Source organism: Phaethon lepturus, unplaced genomic scaffold, assembly GCF_000687285.1.
Source record: "Phaethon lepturus isolate BGI_N335 unplaced genomic scaffold, ASM68728v1 scaffold4143, whole genome shotgun sequence".
In the NCBI taxonomy this organism is placed as follows: Eukaryota; Metazoa; Chordata; class Aves; order Phaethontiformes; family Phaethontidae; genus Phaethon; species Phaethon lepturus.
In genome coordinates this window covers 2,171-19,837 of record NW_010529556.1, presented here as the reverse complement: position 1 = coordinate 19,837, position 17,667 = coordinate 2,171, and the positions used below count along the sequence as shown (strand labels likewise).

At 41.3% G+C, this 17,667-nt stretch overlaps 1 protein-coding gene across 1 annotated transcript; it reads left to right on the top strand.

Moving 5' to 3' along the window:
- Positions 1-1,351: 1,351 nt before the first annotated feature.
- On the top strand, positions 1,352-15,446 carry LOC104618385 (meprin A subunit alpha-like). The gene is given in 14 exon segments (XM_010283962.1): positions 1,352-1,420; positions 1,506-1,530; positions 1,635-1,682; positions 2,490-2,530; positions 2,641-2,719; positions 2,984-3,101; positions 4,565-4,740; positions 7,706-7,927; positions 8,905-9,054; positions 11,855-12,070; positions 12,970-13,435; positions 13,949-14,112; positions 14,703-14,910; positions 15,268-15,446. Coding segments are annotated over 14 exon segments (2,130 nt in total). The 3' UTR covers positions 15,416-15,446.
- Positions 15,447-17,667: the final 2,221 nt, after the last annotated feature.

Here is a 17,667-nt window from a genome sequence, read left to right as displayed (position 1 = left end):
TGAGTCATGTTTCTCTTTACTAGTAGTGTGTCCTGTTCTGCTTAAGTATTGGTGTCCTTCGAAATAATAGTTCAGAAAAGCAAGTGTTGAAGAAGACCCACGTATGCTAGGTGAAAGCCACTCTCTGGGGCCCTTCTTCTCAAAAGAGAAATGATCGCTGTACTTATTCCTCTGCAATGTGATCTCATACAAATGGCTTCCTACTTTGACCTGTTTGGAGGAAAACACGTTGCTTAGGTTGGAGGACTGACTCTTCTCTAGGACAAGGTAGTCACTGTACACAGGCACATTTCCTACTCAAAACCTACTTGCATTTGAGGCTTCTTCACACTGAAATCCAGCGACTCCCACCAACACTGCTGGGAAGCAGTGTGTGAAGCACCTCCAGAGCACTTTTTCTTCTCTTCCCACTCAAGCCCTCTGTGTTGCGCCTTTTCCTACCTGATTGCTGAACATAGAAGTGGACATCCTCACCTTTATTACTTGTAATTTCAGATGTGAAATGAGGGACCAGGATGGAACTGCCTAAGCTTAAGGCACTGCGACACTCCAGGGCACATGGGACATTTGCGAGGGGATAACAGTTATGAAGCAGGACCTGTGGGAGATCTAGAGCTTTCTGGAGCCTCAGCTCAGTTAGCCCATGTACCCTCCTTGACCCATGTTCCCCAAGAAGGAAGACAGCAAAGTACAGAACAAGAGTTTGTCATCTGAAACCCACCAGAAAAGAAAGGAGCATCAAGCTGGAAGGCCAAGGATCTACTGATGTACATGACCATGTCTGGAGGCAAAGGGTGGCACATTGTGCATTGGGGCATCAGCCCTGGGATGGGATCAGCTGGGGGAAAACACTGTCAGGGCATTCATAATCATATCTCTTTTATCTCTAACTTTTACAATGTGATGTTAATAATTAATTGAAAACAGCACCGGGCCAAATTCTAATGTCCCTGGAGTGCTATAAACCCAGAATAATTCTGCTTAAGCATGTGGCTTTCCTCCTGTGCAGTCAAGATTGTAATGCTGACAGATAACAAGCACAGTGGAAGGAGTCAGCAACTTTGGGCCAGACTGAGATCTTCGTACACAAGTCTGGGTAGGCCTTTCACCAGCTGCATTGAAGACAAGAAGTTATCACATTCCTCTCTGTAACATTCCTCCAAAGTGGACTTAGGTAATTGATAACAACAATGCCATCATGAGCCATTTAGGAGGAAAATCTTGCTGTTATAATAATGTTACAAAGGTGGAAAGTTCGAAGCTGGTTGGCTGATGTTCTGTGGAGAGCTCAGCAGCATGCCCTATATATTGCCAGAGATGAGAGGGACCAGCTTCTTTTTCCATTGCAAAAATGGGCGCCAGCATCTTCCCGCTTTGCCTAGCGCTTCTGTTACGCTATGTGTATGGTACTCCAGTCTCTGTAAGTAGAAACCTGATTTCTACAGGCTCCTCTCAGCCCAGAGACATCTCATACCTTACACTGGTTGTATTTCATTCTCTTTCAGATGGGACACCTCTCCAGTGAAGCTGGTAAGTGCTCTGTAAACTCTTTTGAGTTTTGAAGCATCTTCTTTTGCTTGCTGTGTGCCACTGCATCTGAACACATGATGTTTTTTTCTGCCTTGCAGCAGCAGATGCTGATGTTGGTGAGATAATCAAAGACATTCCAGACATAAACTTAGGTGAGTTCATGTCTAAGTTCTCATAAGTCTTGAAAAATTGTGAGCAAAATGCTGAATTTTCAGTATTGTGACTGATGGTCAGGTAGTTCATAGTAGTAAGAGAAATATAATTAAGTGAGCTCTGAATTACCTTCCTCTGACTATGACACATGAATCCATCCTAGGACTGTAACCCTATGTAAACAAGGGATGCATATGTCTCTCAATTCTGAAGTTTGGACAGACCCACGGTGCTAAGGCAGTAACATGCTCTATCAATTGGAAAGGCTCTGGAGTCTCACCAGCATTTTCCCCCTCCATCTCTATATGATTTTTTTTTAAAGTTTCACAAAGTGGAAAATAGCTTAGATGTTTATTTAGCTTCTGTATAAGTGGTAAGGAATGCAAATTTCCATATATCCTTCGATGGTGCACTGTACAACATTCTTCCTGATGTGTTACTCAGTATTACTATGTTCTCTAGAGCATTGTCTCATTGTGTGACTTGCCACTGCCTGATAGCAAGCAAGAGGTTATCAAACTAGACACGGATAATAGTGGCCACCAGATTTACACCACCAAAAATACCAACATTGCTAAGTAGTAAATATTGAGTACAAACTACTGTTACTTTTGGCTTGTCCCTATATTTCAGTGTAAAGAAGCTTGTCTTTTGTTATTTTTCTGTAAATGCCTGAGGATATATTAACCTTGTATAAGCAGGCTCAATATGGTTTATGAGGTGAAATACATTTGATATTTGATATTTCATTTATTATGAATAATAATATTTGATATTTCATTATCTTTCATAAAATTGCTTTTTAGCTGCTGGACTGGATCTCTTTCAGGGTGATATCTCGCTCCCTGTAAGTAGTTCAAAACTTTGTATCTATCAGTTGTCCTAACTGTAATTTTGGTACAAATCAGCACATCTCCCCAAAAAAGATGCATCACCAGCTGTTAATTCCGTTTTCAGCAAAATCAGCGAAATGCCCTAAGAAATGAGACCTACAGATGGAAGTTCCCCATCCCCTATATTCTGGGTGATAACCTAGGTAATGCAGATACTTTATTTGGATTTTAGCTCCGATCCTTATTTGCCTTTTTGGTTCTATCACATTAAAATTCACTAATAACTAGATTGCTCCTTTATATCAAAACCATCTTCTTCTTCTACAACTATCATAACAAAACACAATTTAATAAAATTCAATATTTTTTCTTTCCAATCGTTTTTATCTTGGTCCCATGCATATATCTGTGTGCATACCTTACATCTGCAGTGTATTAAATGTGCTTTCCTGATGTATGTTTTCCAGATCTGAATGCCAAAGGAGTCATTCTCCAGGCATTTGAAATGTTCCGTCTTAAGTCTTGCATTGATTTCAAGCCGTATGAAGGAGAGAGAACCTACATATTCTTTAGAAAAGAAAACGGGTAAGGGTTATATCAAGTCCTGTTTAGCTTTGCTGTGTAGAATCAGCTGGAAATTCATTCCATCTGACTACAGCAGTCTAAAAGTTTAGTCTGTCTAAAAGTTTGTTGTCAGCAGAGAAAAAGAGGCCACTGAGAAAGCAACCTATCTTACCTTCTTAGACACAGAGCTTGGAAGCGGTTGCCTCCCTCTGCTGACTGCAGAGGATGTTCAGGTGATGAACACGGAATGGGCGTCTGACGTTTGGATGGTTACTCTTTGAGGAGGTGAATACCAGAAAGTGCAAGCACTTTCCTACTTAGAGTTGTTTGCTGTTTCAGCGGTGGGTAAAACGACCCCCATGTACATCCTCTTAACTTACCAAGAATGCAAATAGCCAGAATTTACATTTTGACATCTTTGAAAGACAGGTCAAAAAAAGCTGTGGCAAGCCAGTTTATTGTAATATTGCTATTATTTTGACATGGCTCTTCATTAATTAAAGGTTCTCTCAAACTCTGAAAGGTTTTTATACACAGATTCAGGTTTTCAGGAATTGGAAAGATTTATTTTATTTCCCACATCTAAACGTGTTTTGAAAGAACATCTAGAAAAGCACAAAAATCTTCCCACTGTATCAGCTGTGAGTATTGCATAAAGGCCTATAGTAGATTTTTGACAAGTTGGTACTGAAGAGTCTGGTACTGGAAACTCCCTGGTAGCAGCTATTTAAGAGATCATAGGCTCAAGCTCTTTGTTTTCAGTACCCACGATAGTGTATTCAGAGCTTCTTCAACAAACTTGACCCGACACTGCTTTGTCATGTGTAGAAGAAGCTACAGTCCAAGCAGATGCTCTTTAGCAGTTGCCTCTCTCATCACCCTCAGGGTACCCCAAAAAGTTCCCAGTGAATTGGCTGGGGAGATCCTTTCCTCCTCAGTCACGATTAGCTTCTGCTGAGTCACGGATGAGGGACTGGGCCCTCAAAGAAAAAGGTAGTTTCACACCTACGGCCAATACATTGCATTGTTACTGTTAAAAAGGACCAAATGCTACTGTTCTAAATTCTCCCAGAGCCTTTCTCTAGTCCAAGTGATTGCAAAAAAAGCTCAGTCTGTCTTGACAAGTTTACTGTTTCTGTGTGTGTATTATGTTTCTTGGCACCTTTCTTGGCAAAATAGCAGCTGATATAGGACTAAACTTCTGTGGATCTCAAAAATCAGAGGTGAGCTTATCTAACACGGAGGATATGTGAAGAGCTGGCCTCATGCAAGTGATAGCGAGTATGTGTTCAAGGCTGTTTGCTTTCAGAGCAGAGTATCTGTAGAGTATCAAGGCGCTTGGTCAGCACGTAAATAATGATTTGTTACTCCTTTTACATATAAATATGTTTTGATATTACTTTAAATCCAGTGAGCAGACTCAGAAATTAAATACAGAGGAGAAATATCTACTTAACAGACAGTAAGATCTCTCGCTTTCTCAGGTGTTGGTCCATGGTGGGAGACCTGCAGACTGGGCAGAACCTCTCTATTGGGGTAGGGTGTGACTACAGAGCAATTGTGGAACATGAGATCCTGCATGCTTTGGGATTTTACCATGAGCAGTCAAGGATGGACCGGGATGACTATGTGACCATCTGGTGGGATCAAATTATTACAGGTGGGTTTTGACCTTCAGGTCAGATTTTGTAAAGTGCAGACTGATCAGTATCTTATTTTCCCTCTTAGATTTTAAGATGTTCTTAAAGACAGGATTTTAGAAACACTGGGCCACACCTGAGACAACTGTAAATCAATCTGTAGATGTAGCAGAATTTGGTACAATTTCTCTTTATTTCCCCTTGGCCCCAGGACTGGTCTGCTCTGATTTTGGACAAATCACTTTCCCTTTCTAAGAGTCTGTTTTCTCATGCTGTGTAATGCAAATTGTAAACTTACTGGGATGGTGTGTTGGGATCCCAACTTGTCCTAAGCTTTGAGGTAGTTCTTTCTTAATGAAAGGTCCTCTTAACATCTGAAAGGTTTTTTTCCTCAGACATTCAGGTTTTCCTGGAACTGGAAAGATTTACTTTGTACATAAAGAAGCCTCAAAGTGATTAGATCAGACAGAACACATAAAATAAGGCTCTACCCTGCTCTTCCCTTCCTAGTGAGTCTCTACACGTTCTTGACTTCACGTTTGGTTTCACCAGATCCAGTGGCTTTATGAGTTTCAGCAAGCTCTCCACAGTCCCCTTGGTCCCTAGAGAGTTTCTCCTGCTGTGTCCTGTCGGGTCTGGTTCCATACTACTTAATGATCATGTATTTGAAGAAGAGTGAATGAGAGTCTATAACAAGTTCTGAAAGCCATGCTCACAAAGACTAAACTGTTGTTCCCGGTGGTCGTGCTTTGCGGTGCCAGTGATGGTGCCAGTGCAGCAAAGTTGCCCTGCCATTGCTCATGCTCTGTGCGGACAAATGGATCACTTCAGTCTCCAGGGTTATGCACTCACCATCTTTGCAAATAAATGAAAAATATGTGTGAAATAGTCATCAGAAAGGAACAAGATTCAGGGAATGCTATGTTCTCTTTTGGATAGATAAGAACTGCTGGTACAAGCAATTTCTGCTCACCTCTAAGAGCAGTATCTGATATTTTGAATTGCTCCAAGTTGAACGGTCATGTGCATTACTACTTGCCTCTACGCTGTAATGGCAGAGTCTTTTGCGGGGGCTGAGCAGTAGATGAGATGTGGATATTGATTTTGCAGACCATTATTATTATTGTTAGAAACAGCACTAAAAACAATTCACCTTATTACTAGCTTGGTCTTATCTTGAATCATGGTAATGAAGATGATGATAATGTTAATAGTATCTAGACTCTGACTTTTGGGTCCCTTTTTGCTGTGCCCTGTAACTAACCAACTCCAAAGCACAAAATTTTACAATGTACTTATAACGCACTATTGTGAGCTCCATGATGTAGAGAGGTATGGAAAAACTTGACAAAACAGTGTTAATTCACTGTGCTTTTTTTTTTTATTTTTTCCCCTCCAAAAAAATGTACCATTGAATCCTCTCAACTTATCTGTGGTGTTTTCAATAGCCACAAATTTGGAACACCTAAAAAATTACACAGATGATGGACTTTATTGTGACACTGTTCTGAATGGAGTCCTGGGCCTGATATCATTACAGTCAGTTCTTATATTCTGTACGTTTCTAGCCGTACTATAAAATACCATGTTCCAATTAGGAAAATTCATTAAGTAGAAAACTTCTACTGAAGCCGTCTGAAAGATGCCTGCTCCTCTAAAAGGAATTCAGACTGATATGATTGTGTTCTCTGTGTATGTGTGCGTGCGTGTGCACACACGTCTGTTCCTCTATGAGTGATCTGCAATTCCAAATTTGACAGCATGGTACCAGTTTTTGCCACAATGCATTTTCATAAACTGCAATGCAGATAGCCAGCTGGTGAAAGAAGAGATCCCCTGTTCATGTTGCTGCTGACAGAAAAGCTAACAGCCCTATTAGACTTCAGAGAAAACACACAAGACTGCCTAATGAACTGGCCTCCTCGCAGTATGGTTTATTTCTTTTAAAAACAAGTAGAAGTTACCCTTTGCCTGGTAATGATCTTAAAAACCAGCATCATTACACATGCCTGTGTCCTGCCGAGGTTTCGTCCCCAGCTATAAAAAGTGATATCACTTAATTAGCAAGATTCTCACCCTTTTTTATAAAAGGTGCAGTTCAAGTATCTGTAAGAAAACAATCCCAAGCTCTTATACAATCTCAGGCCTTGGACTGAAGACCTTTGCACCCAGAACAGACTTGCAGAAGGGAAGGGCAGCATTTACACAGATAAGCTGTAATTATCCACCAAGCGCAGTCATGTGCTGTTTCTTCTTGGAGAGACAATGCCAAATATTCTGAAAATATTTGCAGTTGAAAATGCTGTCAATCTCTCTTTATTTCCATATTTTCCTCTGGCTTCCTCTCTCTGCTCTAGCAGACAGCTTCATAATGAAAAACTTTCTCTAAGAAACCATGAGAAACATGCTTCCAATAGACATTTCAATAGAAATATCATAGCAATATTATCAATCTAGGGTAAAAATGTCTTTTTTTTCCCACCAGATTCCTAATGTATTCTTTGCTTAAAAGAAGAACAGTCCCTGGAGGCACTCAAGGACTGTCATACCTGTCCCCTTAATGAGTGGAGGGCTCCAGGGCCTCTCCTTGTCCATATATGATCAAATATCCTGGGAAACTTTTGCATCAATTTTCACAGGCTCTGGAACAGAGTACATTAATCCTTAAATTTAATCCTTCAGGATGCTTACTCCTAGACCATCTAATCTGACCTCTTACATATCCCATTCTTGATAGCTCATTGATATTTGATTTTGAACTTACTGAAGTCACATGTGAGGGCACAGAACCGCAATCTAAAGAGACTGCTTTGTTGTCCAAATTACTTCATAAACAAATCTTGCTAAATTTGAATATTTTATCATAAAATAATTGTTTTCATGTATATCAGTTCTGCCTCAGAAATCTGTATCCAAAGGGCCATGCTAAAGGCATTTCCTTTCTAATTTCTCTAAAAATTAAGCACTTTTCTGTTCTTTTACCAGGCAGAGAACATAATTTTCTGAAGTACGATGACAACTTCATCACTGATCTGAACACCCCCTATGACTATGAATCAGTGATGCACTACGCACCATTTTCATTTAACAAAAATGAAAGCATCCCCACAATCACAGCGAAGATACCAGAATTTGATAACATAATTGGACAACGTCTAGACCTCAGTGCCATTGACCTGGAAAGACTGAATCGCATGTATAACTGCAGTAAGTGATAATTTAACCGTGGCAAACTGTTTCTTTGTTTATACTTGAGCCTGGCTGGTTTACCTTCTTTATGTCTCTAAATCCACAAAAACAGTCCTCAGGTGCTCTTGAGGTGCTATGGTAGAGGGCCTGTAGTGTAGAGACACAAGCTGTTTATTCCCTCCTCATCCCTCTCTTTGGAGATCTGCTGCTGTCATTACTTTTGTAAAAGTTCAATTAGTCAATGAAAGTCATTCCACTCATACCTTTTCTTCCATGTTGCTCCTAGGGGTTCAGACATGTGGTTGCGTTCTGCTAGCGTGTGAGCAGGTTCACTGTGCTTTTATGAGGTGAATGCAACTATGCTTTGTCCTCTTTTGCTGACATACGGTCTTAATTAGATTATTTTGCACCTGAGATTGGCTAAATCTGGAGTCTGACACTGTCTAGTTGGTTGCTAAGCTGGTTGAAGATGTTATCACCATGTGTGATTGTTAGTGAGAAGTTATTGTTCCCATGGATCTGTCAACAGAAGCATCCACGTGCAGTCAAACGCAGCTGAATTGGCCTAAGGTAACTGGGTGAACTTTGCTTGAAATGGATTAAACAGTGCTCATGCTCATCAAGCAGACAAGTGAGCCAATAACCTCCAGCAAAAGCATGGTTAAATGCAACACCACCACTATTCACAAAGTGATTTGTCTCTCCAAGGCTTACAAGCAGGCACAAAGATAGTCACCACCAGAAGTCACTGTGCTTCAGCTGTGGTGTGGGAGTTTGTTAACCTTCTGCAAAATGGTCAGATGTCGGTGTCTTTATGCAGGGAATCCCTCCAGGAATCAAACTTTTCTTTTTTTGAGTCTTTGGGCTCACATCTGCTGTGGGTTAAGTCTTCTCTGCATCACGTCTATACTAGAGTAAACAACCGCTCCCCTCAAAAAAAAAATATAGCAGTTTTTTTTTACTTTGGTGGTAACCATGTGTGCATTTTTTTTCAGCTTCAACTCACACTTTTTTGGACCAGTGTTCTTTTGAATTAGAAAATATCTGCGGCATGATTCAGGGCACCAGAGATGATCTAGACTGGGTCCATCAACAGAGCAGCGTTACAGTGCAGGAAGACCACACACTTTCTGGGCGCTGTAGAGGTAACACAAAGTATTATTTCCTATGGAAAAGGAGTTAGCTGGAGTCATGGTCCCTTGTGCATGTCTGTATTTGTCTGTGTGCTTTAAATATAACCCTTGAGAAAACCCAGCACTGGCTACTCTGAAAACACAAGATTAAATGACCATGTTTAAGGCACTACCCAGCAAATATCCGAGTTGTAATGTTTCTAGTTAAGCAAAAAGCCCTTCTTCTTTTCATGTGTCTCAGCCCTGTGAGTGTGAGTTTATGGCTGCACTCATGCTCTCATTAAGCTCTTTCAACATAGTGGAATGTTCTCCACACCAGCAAGATAAAAGGGGACAAAGAACAATCTTAACTGAAGGCCTTTTAAATACAACCTGGAAAAGGATTTACTGCAACTTCCAAAGTCTGAGTAAGAGTTATCTTACCTCATGATAAAAATGAAACAGCACTCATAGCCACTGCTGTGTTTGCAAAGCGAATGATGAGTTAAGCTTGAGGAGTGCTGGTTCCGGAGGTAGAAGAAAGTTGCAATTCATTTTATGATAGGAGCTAAGGGATAGTTTTCTTTTTCACATGGTAATTTTGCCATTATTCAAAGGAAGAAAATCTCAAAAAGGGTGGAGTCAGCGCCAGTCACAGTCGCAGAGTGCTAGCTTGCAAGTGAGAATACAGATTAAATCCCAACAGGCAGTTCTGAAAAGCAGGGGCCTGATTTGTCATTATTTAGACAGAGAAAGCTACTACAGACTTTAAAAAAAAAAGTTACTTTTGTTGTAAATTTTGCCCAAGTATGGAGTGAAGGAATCCTGGCCTACAGCACATTCAATTGTGCTTGATTACTCTTTGATAAAGGAAAAATTTGACTTGCTGCACTCAGCTGTAGACTTTTCCCTTTATGTGACCCACCCACTGGAAAAAAGAACAGATCCTCAACCTCTTATAATGCCGGTACTTGTCAGTCAGGTCCAAGAATGCAATATAACTCAATAAAACCACCTGGCAGCTTCTGTAAGTACATGCACCTAATCCTCATCTGACTTTTTTCATTCTTTCTCGCCTTTTTTGTCCATATAGTATAACTGTAACTGAAAAAGAAATCATCTGAGTTGGTTGAGATTACTGGGTAAAAGCCAATCTGTCTGAAGTAAGCACTTATCTTGCATTTGGCTTTAGCATCTAGTGACTTGATGCAAAATCAGTATTGAAGTTCTTTGAATAGTACCCCTCTGGAAAGGGGAAGGTGCCCCTGAGGATCTTCAGAGTGCCTAAATTAATTACATGGATTGGGAGTGCTTCTCCTTTTGAGATCTTCAAAGGCTCCATCAGGGATTTAGACATTTTTGGAGAACTGCTTCTGCAGCCATCTCAGGTGGGGGCTAATTTTAGGTTTCTGACACAGATGGATCATATTTTGCCCAAACAGTTTGACTTCTTTGGGTTTTGATTTATTACCAGCTAAACTGAAAGAGGGAAAGTACAGCCTAATGCTTAGAGAGGAGATGGCAGCCTGGCTCTGGATTTGATCCCTGCATCCCCATGCTGAACTATCCCCATGCTTCCAAGGCCATATCCTAACTGCCACAGATGCTTAATGTTGCCATTATTTGACTTTTTTATCAAAAAGGAGGTAGAGCCTAGATTATCTGGGGCTTTAATACCCCAATAAACTCAACAACAAAGTTAGGCACCTGAATGATGCTCACAGCCCTGTTTCCTACTTGGAGCAACAATGATCATACTTATATTTAACACACTTAAATTTAACATAAATTTAACTTATGGTGAAGTGTCATACATGTGCATAAAGCAATTAGGTATCCTTGACAAGGTTTCTATGAGTAAGAGTTCAAAGCACTGCTACTGTGTGGGAGGTAACGGAGAATATTCCCCTGACATGGTTAGACAGCTCAAACAGCTCCAGTAACCATGCAGGAGGCTGTACTGCATTTATGCAGCTACAGTTTTACCTCATGATGCCCCAGATGTGAGCTTGGACAAGAGTCCAAGGAAGCAGCCCCCAACAGAGGAAGCTTTCACACAATAGCTAAAAGAATTTAACTTGTTAATTTAATCATAGGCTATAATGAATACCTAAAGAGCAATGCAGTACAGATAAGATGTGACAAGTCCATGTGATACCAAGATAAGATACATGTGCAAATGGTGAATCCCTTGTAAATGTAAGAATAAAGGAGACATTTCAAATCTAAAGTAAAGAACACTTCAGAAAATGTTAGTGAGAAATTAAGCTAGAGGGGCAGGAATTCTTAACTAATTTCCGCAAACTGTGAATCTGAGTTTCGAAAAGTCTTTGGGCAAGCTGTAAATAAGAGCTTCTTCAGGTTCAAGGTCACGAGAGTGCTAGTTCTGTGTCCAACTCTTTTTTTATTATCTTCATCACTGATAAGAAATTATCTTACTCTTTACAAGGTAATATAGTATATGACCTCTAAGATTGCATCTTTAGATTATCTTCAGTATAAATCAAATAAAAAATATATTTACTAGTTACTTGCAGTTAGCACTGAATCCTCTGTCTCATATCTCTGACATCCCTGAGGCATCCAACTTCCAACTAGACTGACTAATGAAAAATTGACATAAGCTGCCAGCAATGAGTTCCATGTATATGCAAAACTGCTAGTCCTGTTCTTATCCTGGTCTGTCTTGGATGGTTATCATATACCGTTTCCTCTACAATTCATGTTAAGTACTACACTTATGTCTACTAAAATAGTTGAAATGATAAATTTACACCATGCAGCTAGCAGGAAATCTAGGAAGAGACAGTGACACTCTACACTTTCTTCACAGATGCTGGCTATTTCATGTACTTCAACACCAGCTCTGGCAAGGCTGATGAGGTGGCAGTCCTAGAGTCTCGAATCCTTTATCCAAAGAGAACTCAGCAGTGCCTCCAGTTCTTCTATAAGATCACAGGAAGCCTTTCTGACAAGCTGATCGTTTGGCTTAAAGAGGATGATGGTACTGGAAATGTTCGCAGGATGAGGAAAATTCAAACCTTTCAAGGTAATTCTGGAAATATGAGGAACATATAGAATATTAGGGGAGGAAAAGTTGTCTTACTGATACCATGAATGCAGTGGGTTGGCTCAGAAATCAAAAGATTTTCACAAAGCTACCAGAATGTCTTGCAATCCGGCTAAGAATTCTGGTATTCCGTGAGTGCATTTAGAAGTGAAACTGTGGGTTGTAATAATGTAATTTAGGTGCTCCGCAGCAGAAGTCACAATGTTCCTAATAATGTTACGTTACACTCAGTGATTGAGAGGGAACCCAGTCACTGCTGGAGATCAATTGAATAGATCTCCACTGGCTGTTAGATGATCTAACAGATGTAAATACCTATGCTCATCTGCAGTTATTAAGAATCCCGGCCTTTTTTTTATATGGCTGGACATACAAAAACATATGTAATTTTGGAAATGTGAACTGAGTTCCCACTTTGGGTCATTTTTCTAAATAAGACAAATTCATCACTGTGGCACTGTGTGTTTATGTTGTCAAAATCCAAGACCTATGATGACCTGCTTATATCAAGATGCAGCAGTTTGCAGGGATGGACAAGTCCTTGGAAAAGTGGCAGCAACAGTTAATTCCAACACGTTGGGTCATTGGCTCCCATCCACTTGTTATGTCTTGGCCTTTAGCCTGTTGCCCTTTATGCCAGAGACTGCTATTCACTAATGTGTGAAGAGTTCCTAATGCAATGAGTCCAAAAGCATTTAGATGATAAGGCACTGCAAGTATATTATAATCACAATATCAACTTAAGGTCTTCAGCCTTCAGGATTCTGTGAGAGGTCCAGTTGTCTAAAAATGCAGCTGGAATGGATGGCTAGGAATAAGCTGCTTCATAATGTCCCTAATCATGCTGACAGCAATGTTTTGCTTTTCTTTTACCAAAGCGGATAATGACTATAACTGGAAAATTGCCCATGTAACCCTCAACGCTCAGAAGAAGTTCCGTTACCTCTTCCAAGGGCTAAAGGGCAACCCCAGCTCTTCATCTGGTGGGATTGCTATCGATGACGTCACACTGACAGAGACCCCCTGTCCCACAGCTGTGTGGGTCATTCGGAATTTCAGCCAAATCCTCAAAAACGCATCAAGCGATGTTATTCAAAGCCCCCGGTTTTACAGCCCTGAGGGTTACGGTTTTGGTGTAAGTTTGTTTCCCCACTCCGCAATCAGTGGCTACACTCGCATTGCCTTTCACTTGTGCAGTGGAGAGAATGATGGTGTTCTGGAGTGGCCAGCTCTGAACCGCCAAGCTATACTCACAGTGCTGGACCAGGACCCTGATGTCTTGAAAAGGATGTCCTCAAGCAAAAGCTTCACCACAAGCAAAGACCATGTTAGCTCAGGTAAGTGGTGTCTGCCTGGAGGAATGATGAAAATGAAAGCCAAGGAATCTGAGTCAGAGGACTGAGTGTAGGACTCAGAGTTGGGTAACTTTGGCTGCATTTCCCAATCTGGGACACTTCCCTGTGTATGGCTTTCCTGTGTATGACTCAGAATTCCTGTCTATGAAAGATGATCTGATGTGAAAAGTGACGCATGGAAGGTTGGTGCTATTATCAACAGTCCCTGGGATATCTGAGTTTGACTCAGAATTCTCCTAAGAGCTGGCAATTCATATTCTACCTGTGGTTTGCCCATTATGACAGGTGACCTATCACCACAGGATGCTGCAATGCCAGCAGGGTGCTGTAATCCATTACTAAATCAACAATAATTTAAGTTAGAACTGCATTTGGAGGCTCTGTTAACATGAACATGCATGGTCTGAATGCACAGGGTTCACACTGTAGCTGTACTTAAGAAAAAAATACCTGAAAATGCATGTGAGATTAGTCTGCAAATTCTCTTTGCAGATGTTAACAGAACCTTACTGTGGGAGAAACCATCAATTGCTGGAAAATTTGATGCCTCGTGCAATTGCTATAGAAGTATATCCTGGGGGTGGACTAACTTCATATCCCACAGCCAGATGAGACGGAGAAGCTTCCTGAAAAATGATGACCTGATTATTTTTGCAGAATTTAATGGTAAGACCCTCTTCCTGATTCTCCTTACAAAAACAAATGGGTGATCCTTTCTATCTCTTTTCATACATTCAAGTGACTATTGCCACCTGTCTCTGAGTCATCTTCTCTTCTAATGGAGATCAACTTTTAAAAGCATTTCTGTGTCTTAGTTTCAGGTGGGTGACGTTGACTAAAGTGATTGTGCGTTCAACAGAATCTAAATGGCAACGATTTACTGAAGGCTAACTTCTTAGTCACCTTTAAGCACCCTGACCAGTAGCTATGTCCATTTCTAAGCACTGAACGTACTAAAAGGCCTTCCTCATTGTGTTTATTTTCAAACAGAAGAGCCACACTTGGCATAATTTTTCAAAGTACAGAATACCACTGATTTACCTAGCTAGTTACCATAATTTCAGTGTTACTTTCTATCTTGTGCTTTAAATATACAGAACTTGCTGTGGTATGGCAAGAGCTCTGTGAAGGGCAAATGGACAAGGAGTACCCTGCAGTCCACAAAACACCCTGTGAGCCCCTGGTATGAAGAATACTACATATGGCATCACTCACTGTTACCTGATGTCTTTCTCCTCTCTTTCCTTTTTTAAAAGATCTAAGTCACCTCAATAACACTGAAGTCCCTGTTGAACCTGAACAATCTGCCTTCATAGAAGGCCTCATTCTTGAAAGACAGAAGAGAGCAGCCCAGGATATGGAGCCTGTTCAAGACCAGCTGCTTTATCTGCAAGACCCATGTGACCCAAACCCTTGCCAGAATGACGGAGTCTGTGTGAATGTGAAAGGGAGAGCAAGCTGCAGGTACCACAGACCTTTTCCCTGCTTGTCTTGACTTTCTTCTGAACCAAATGATGCAGCTAATAAGTATTCAGAGCTACAGACCTCAGAGGTCTGAGCCACTAGGTCTTGAAGGAACAGTAGGAACACAACACTGCAGTGACTGGTTTCTACTAGCAGCCCTAAGCGAAGGCGAAGAAACCCCATTCTGTGGTGCTTCCGGGGGACATAAACAGCCTCCAAACAAGGTGGGAATGTTGTCATGTGAACTGCTCTAATGGGAACCACCCAGCCAGGACAGTGAGTGTGAGGACCTTGAGGTGGGCCTATAGGGCAGGACAAAACTCCTGATCCATGTGAATCTGTACTTTATTTTCCCAGGTGCCCATCAGGACAAGCCTTCTTCTTTACGGGTGAGAGGTGTCAGTCAAGGCAGGTCCATGGGAACATCCTGGGAATGACAGCTGGTGGAATTGCTGGAACTATTGTCTTAACCATCGTCCTCATTTCCATGATGGCTAGAAGATAAAGAGCTGCAGGGGGATAAATCTCGGCCTGGTATTTTTACATAGTTCGTAAGACATCGGTTTTCAGTGAAAAATGATGAATAGATCTTGTAGAAGACCAGTAAGCATATGGATGAAATGCTCTATCAACAGATTGGCAGCAATCTATTTAATAATCGGTAGGACTTGGCAGTTAAAGAACATCATGTAGAACTGCTGTCTGATGAAAGTTCATACACTGCTTTTCTTGTGTATTCTTTGAATGTTTCATTTCTTCATCCAATAGCAAGTGGTAGTGCTGAGAGTCCATGCATTTACTCTCAACCACAGCTCAAACTTAGATTAAATGACTGGTAGAACCTCTTGAAACACTGGAAAAAGTCACACAGAAGCACATATATTAAGATTCTAGAAATGTTCCTATAGAAATTACTGAAGAAATCTAAAGGGTCCAAATCCATAGTTATATAAATAAGTATATCAGTACTCATTTTCCATGGAGCTGTGCTGGTTTGCAAAAGCTGGTTAGCTATTACATAGAATTCATAGCAAACTACTATTATATATCTTTGGACAATTCTCTAGCAGGGAAATAATTTCACATTAAAGCTAGTTGTCTTTCTAGAAGGCCTCATCACATAAGGTTTTCAAATATTCAACTGTGAATCTATTCTCAAGGGCTCTAACAGTTTCCACACTTGAAACCTTGTTACTCAGGCTTCCTCCAGAAGCAGTTTCTTCTTGTCTGCATATCAGAACAGAAGGAGTTCAGAATGCAAATGGTAAATAATTGCAGAGGGTGAAGCTACCTTTCTATTTATCAGGTACCTGTCACAAGCGTTGTCAGCCAAGGGAAAATGCACTCTCATGGCAGTAAGTTGTGCACAGGGAGCTGTTTTTCACTTGTTTTTACACTGGGATTCATCCTGGTGCTCACACCCGTCCTGTGAGTAGGGATAAACCATTTAATTAAGGCATTATCACCAAGTTAATGCTTTGTCCCTAGAGTAAAAGGACACCAGGAATAAGACTGCAAGTTGCCACCATTCACTCCAATAACATGTGTAGGCTCTGACACTGTTCAGTTTACTTGTGTAGACAGAGCCCATGTCTTCACCCCCTGACAAACCACATGCTGACTCCTCTCTGCTAGGGACATTTGTGATGGCGTCCAGTCACAGAGGATGTCCCAGCACATGATACGGGGTGCACTTGGGCCCTGCTTGGTGCTCTGGCTCCCTGCTGAAACCTGGGAATAAAAGTCTGTCCCTAGCCCCAAGAGAAGGGAATGGAGCTGCTCTCCTCCAGGAAAGAGGAAACCCCTGTCCAGTCCACATCCAGGACATCAGGGCCTTGCTGGGATCTGCTAGTTGCTGCTTCATGTTCTGCTGGGTCTGGGGCCTTCTGGAAGGAGGCAGTTGGGTTTGCCAGTGCTGCTGGTGGCTGGGCCTGGGGATTTCTTATTCCCACATCAGGAATCTGTTTTCTCCCTGCTCTCATGCATCTTCAGAGCCTGTGGGCAGCAGAATGTGATGGTTGGGAAAGACAACGGGACTGGCCCTGCTCCCTTTGAATGATGTTACTTTAAGCCTTTGTGCTGGGGGAGGAACCCAGCCCAGCTGCCCCTCCGCTAGACCCTAGCCCCACTAGTTCCTCGTCCTGAGAATAACAGAGTTCAGAGCATCTCACCAGTGCAGAAAAAACACCTCAAGAGTACAGCTGCAGTGACTCCCTACAAAAGTTCCAGTACCTGCCCCTTTTCTGGGAAACTGTACACATAGTCCATTGTCCTTGGGATCTGAAGATTGATAGTGTTAATTTTCCCAAAAGATGCCCAAAAGAACCTATTCAGAGTATGCTCACTTTCTTGCTCTTCCTCAGTTCCCAAAGTGCTTTGTTTTACTACCCATAGAGTCTTGTACTGGGTACATTGGGATGCTCTATTATCTGCAACAAGTGCTCCAAATATCCTCTAAACATTGTTCAATTTAATTTTGTAGACAGTTTCCAGGATCTTTACATCACTGCTTGCTCATTCATTTCCTAGGAGCCTACATCTCCAGGATACAGGATTTCTCTGTACTAGCAGCAAAATCCATGTTGAGCAGCCTCTGTTTCTTGCAAATGGACACTTGGTTACTTACTAGCAAAAGCATAAGGCTATTATGTGCAAGACATGACACTGGTCAATGTTGGATAGAACTCTGAATAGAGCAGCAAAATCAACAACAGTTGTTGCTGGGCCAACCACCTGTTTCACTGCTGTTGGGGAAAA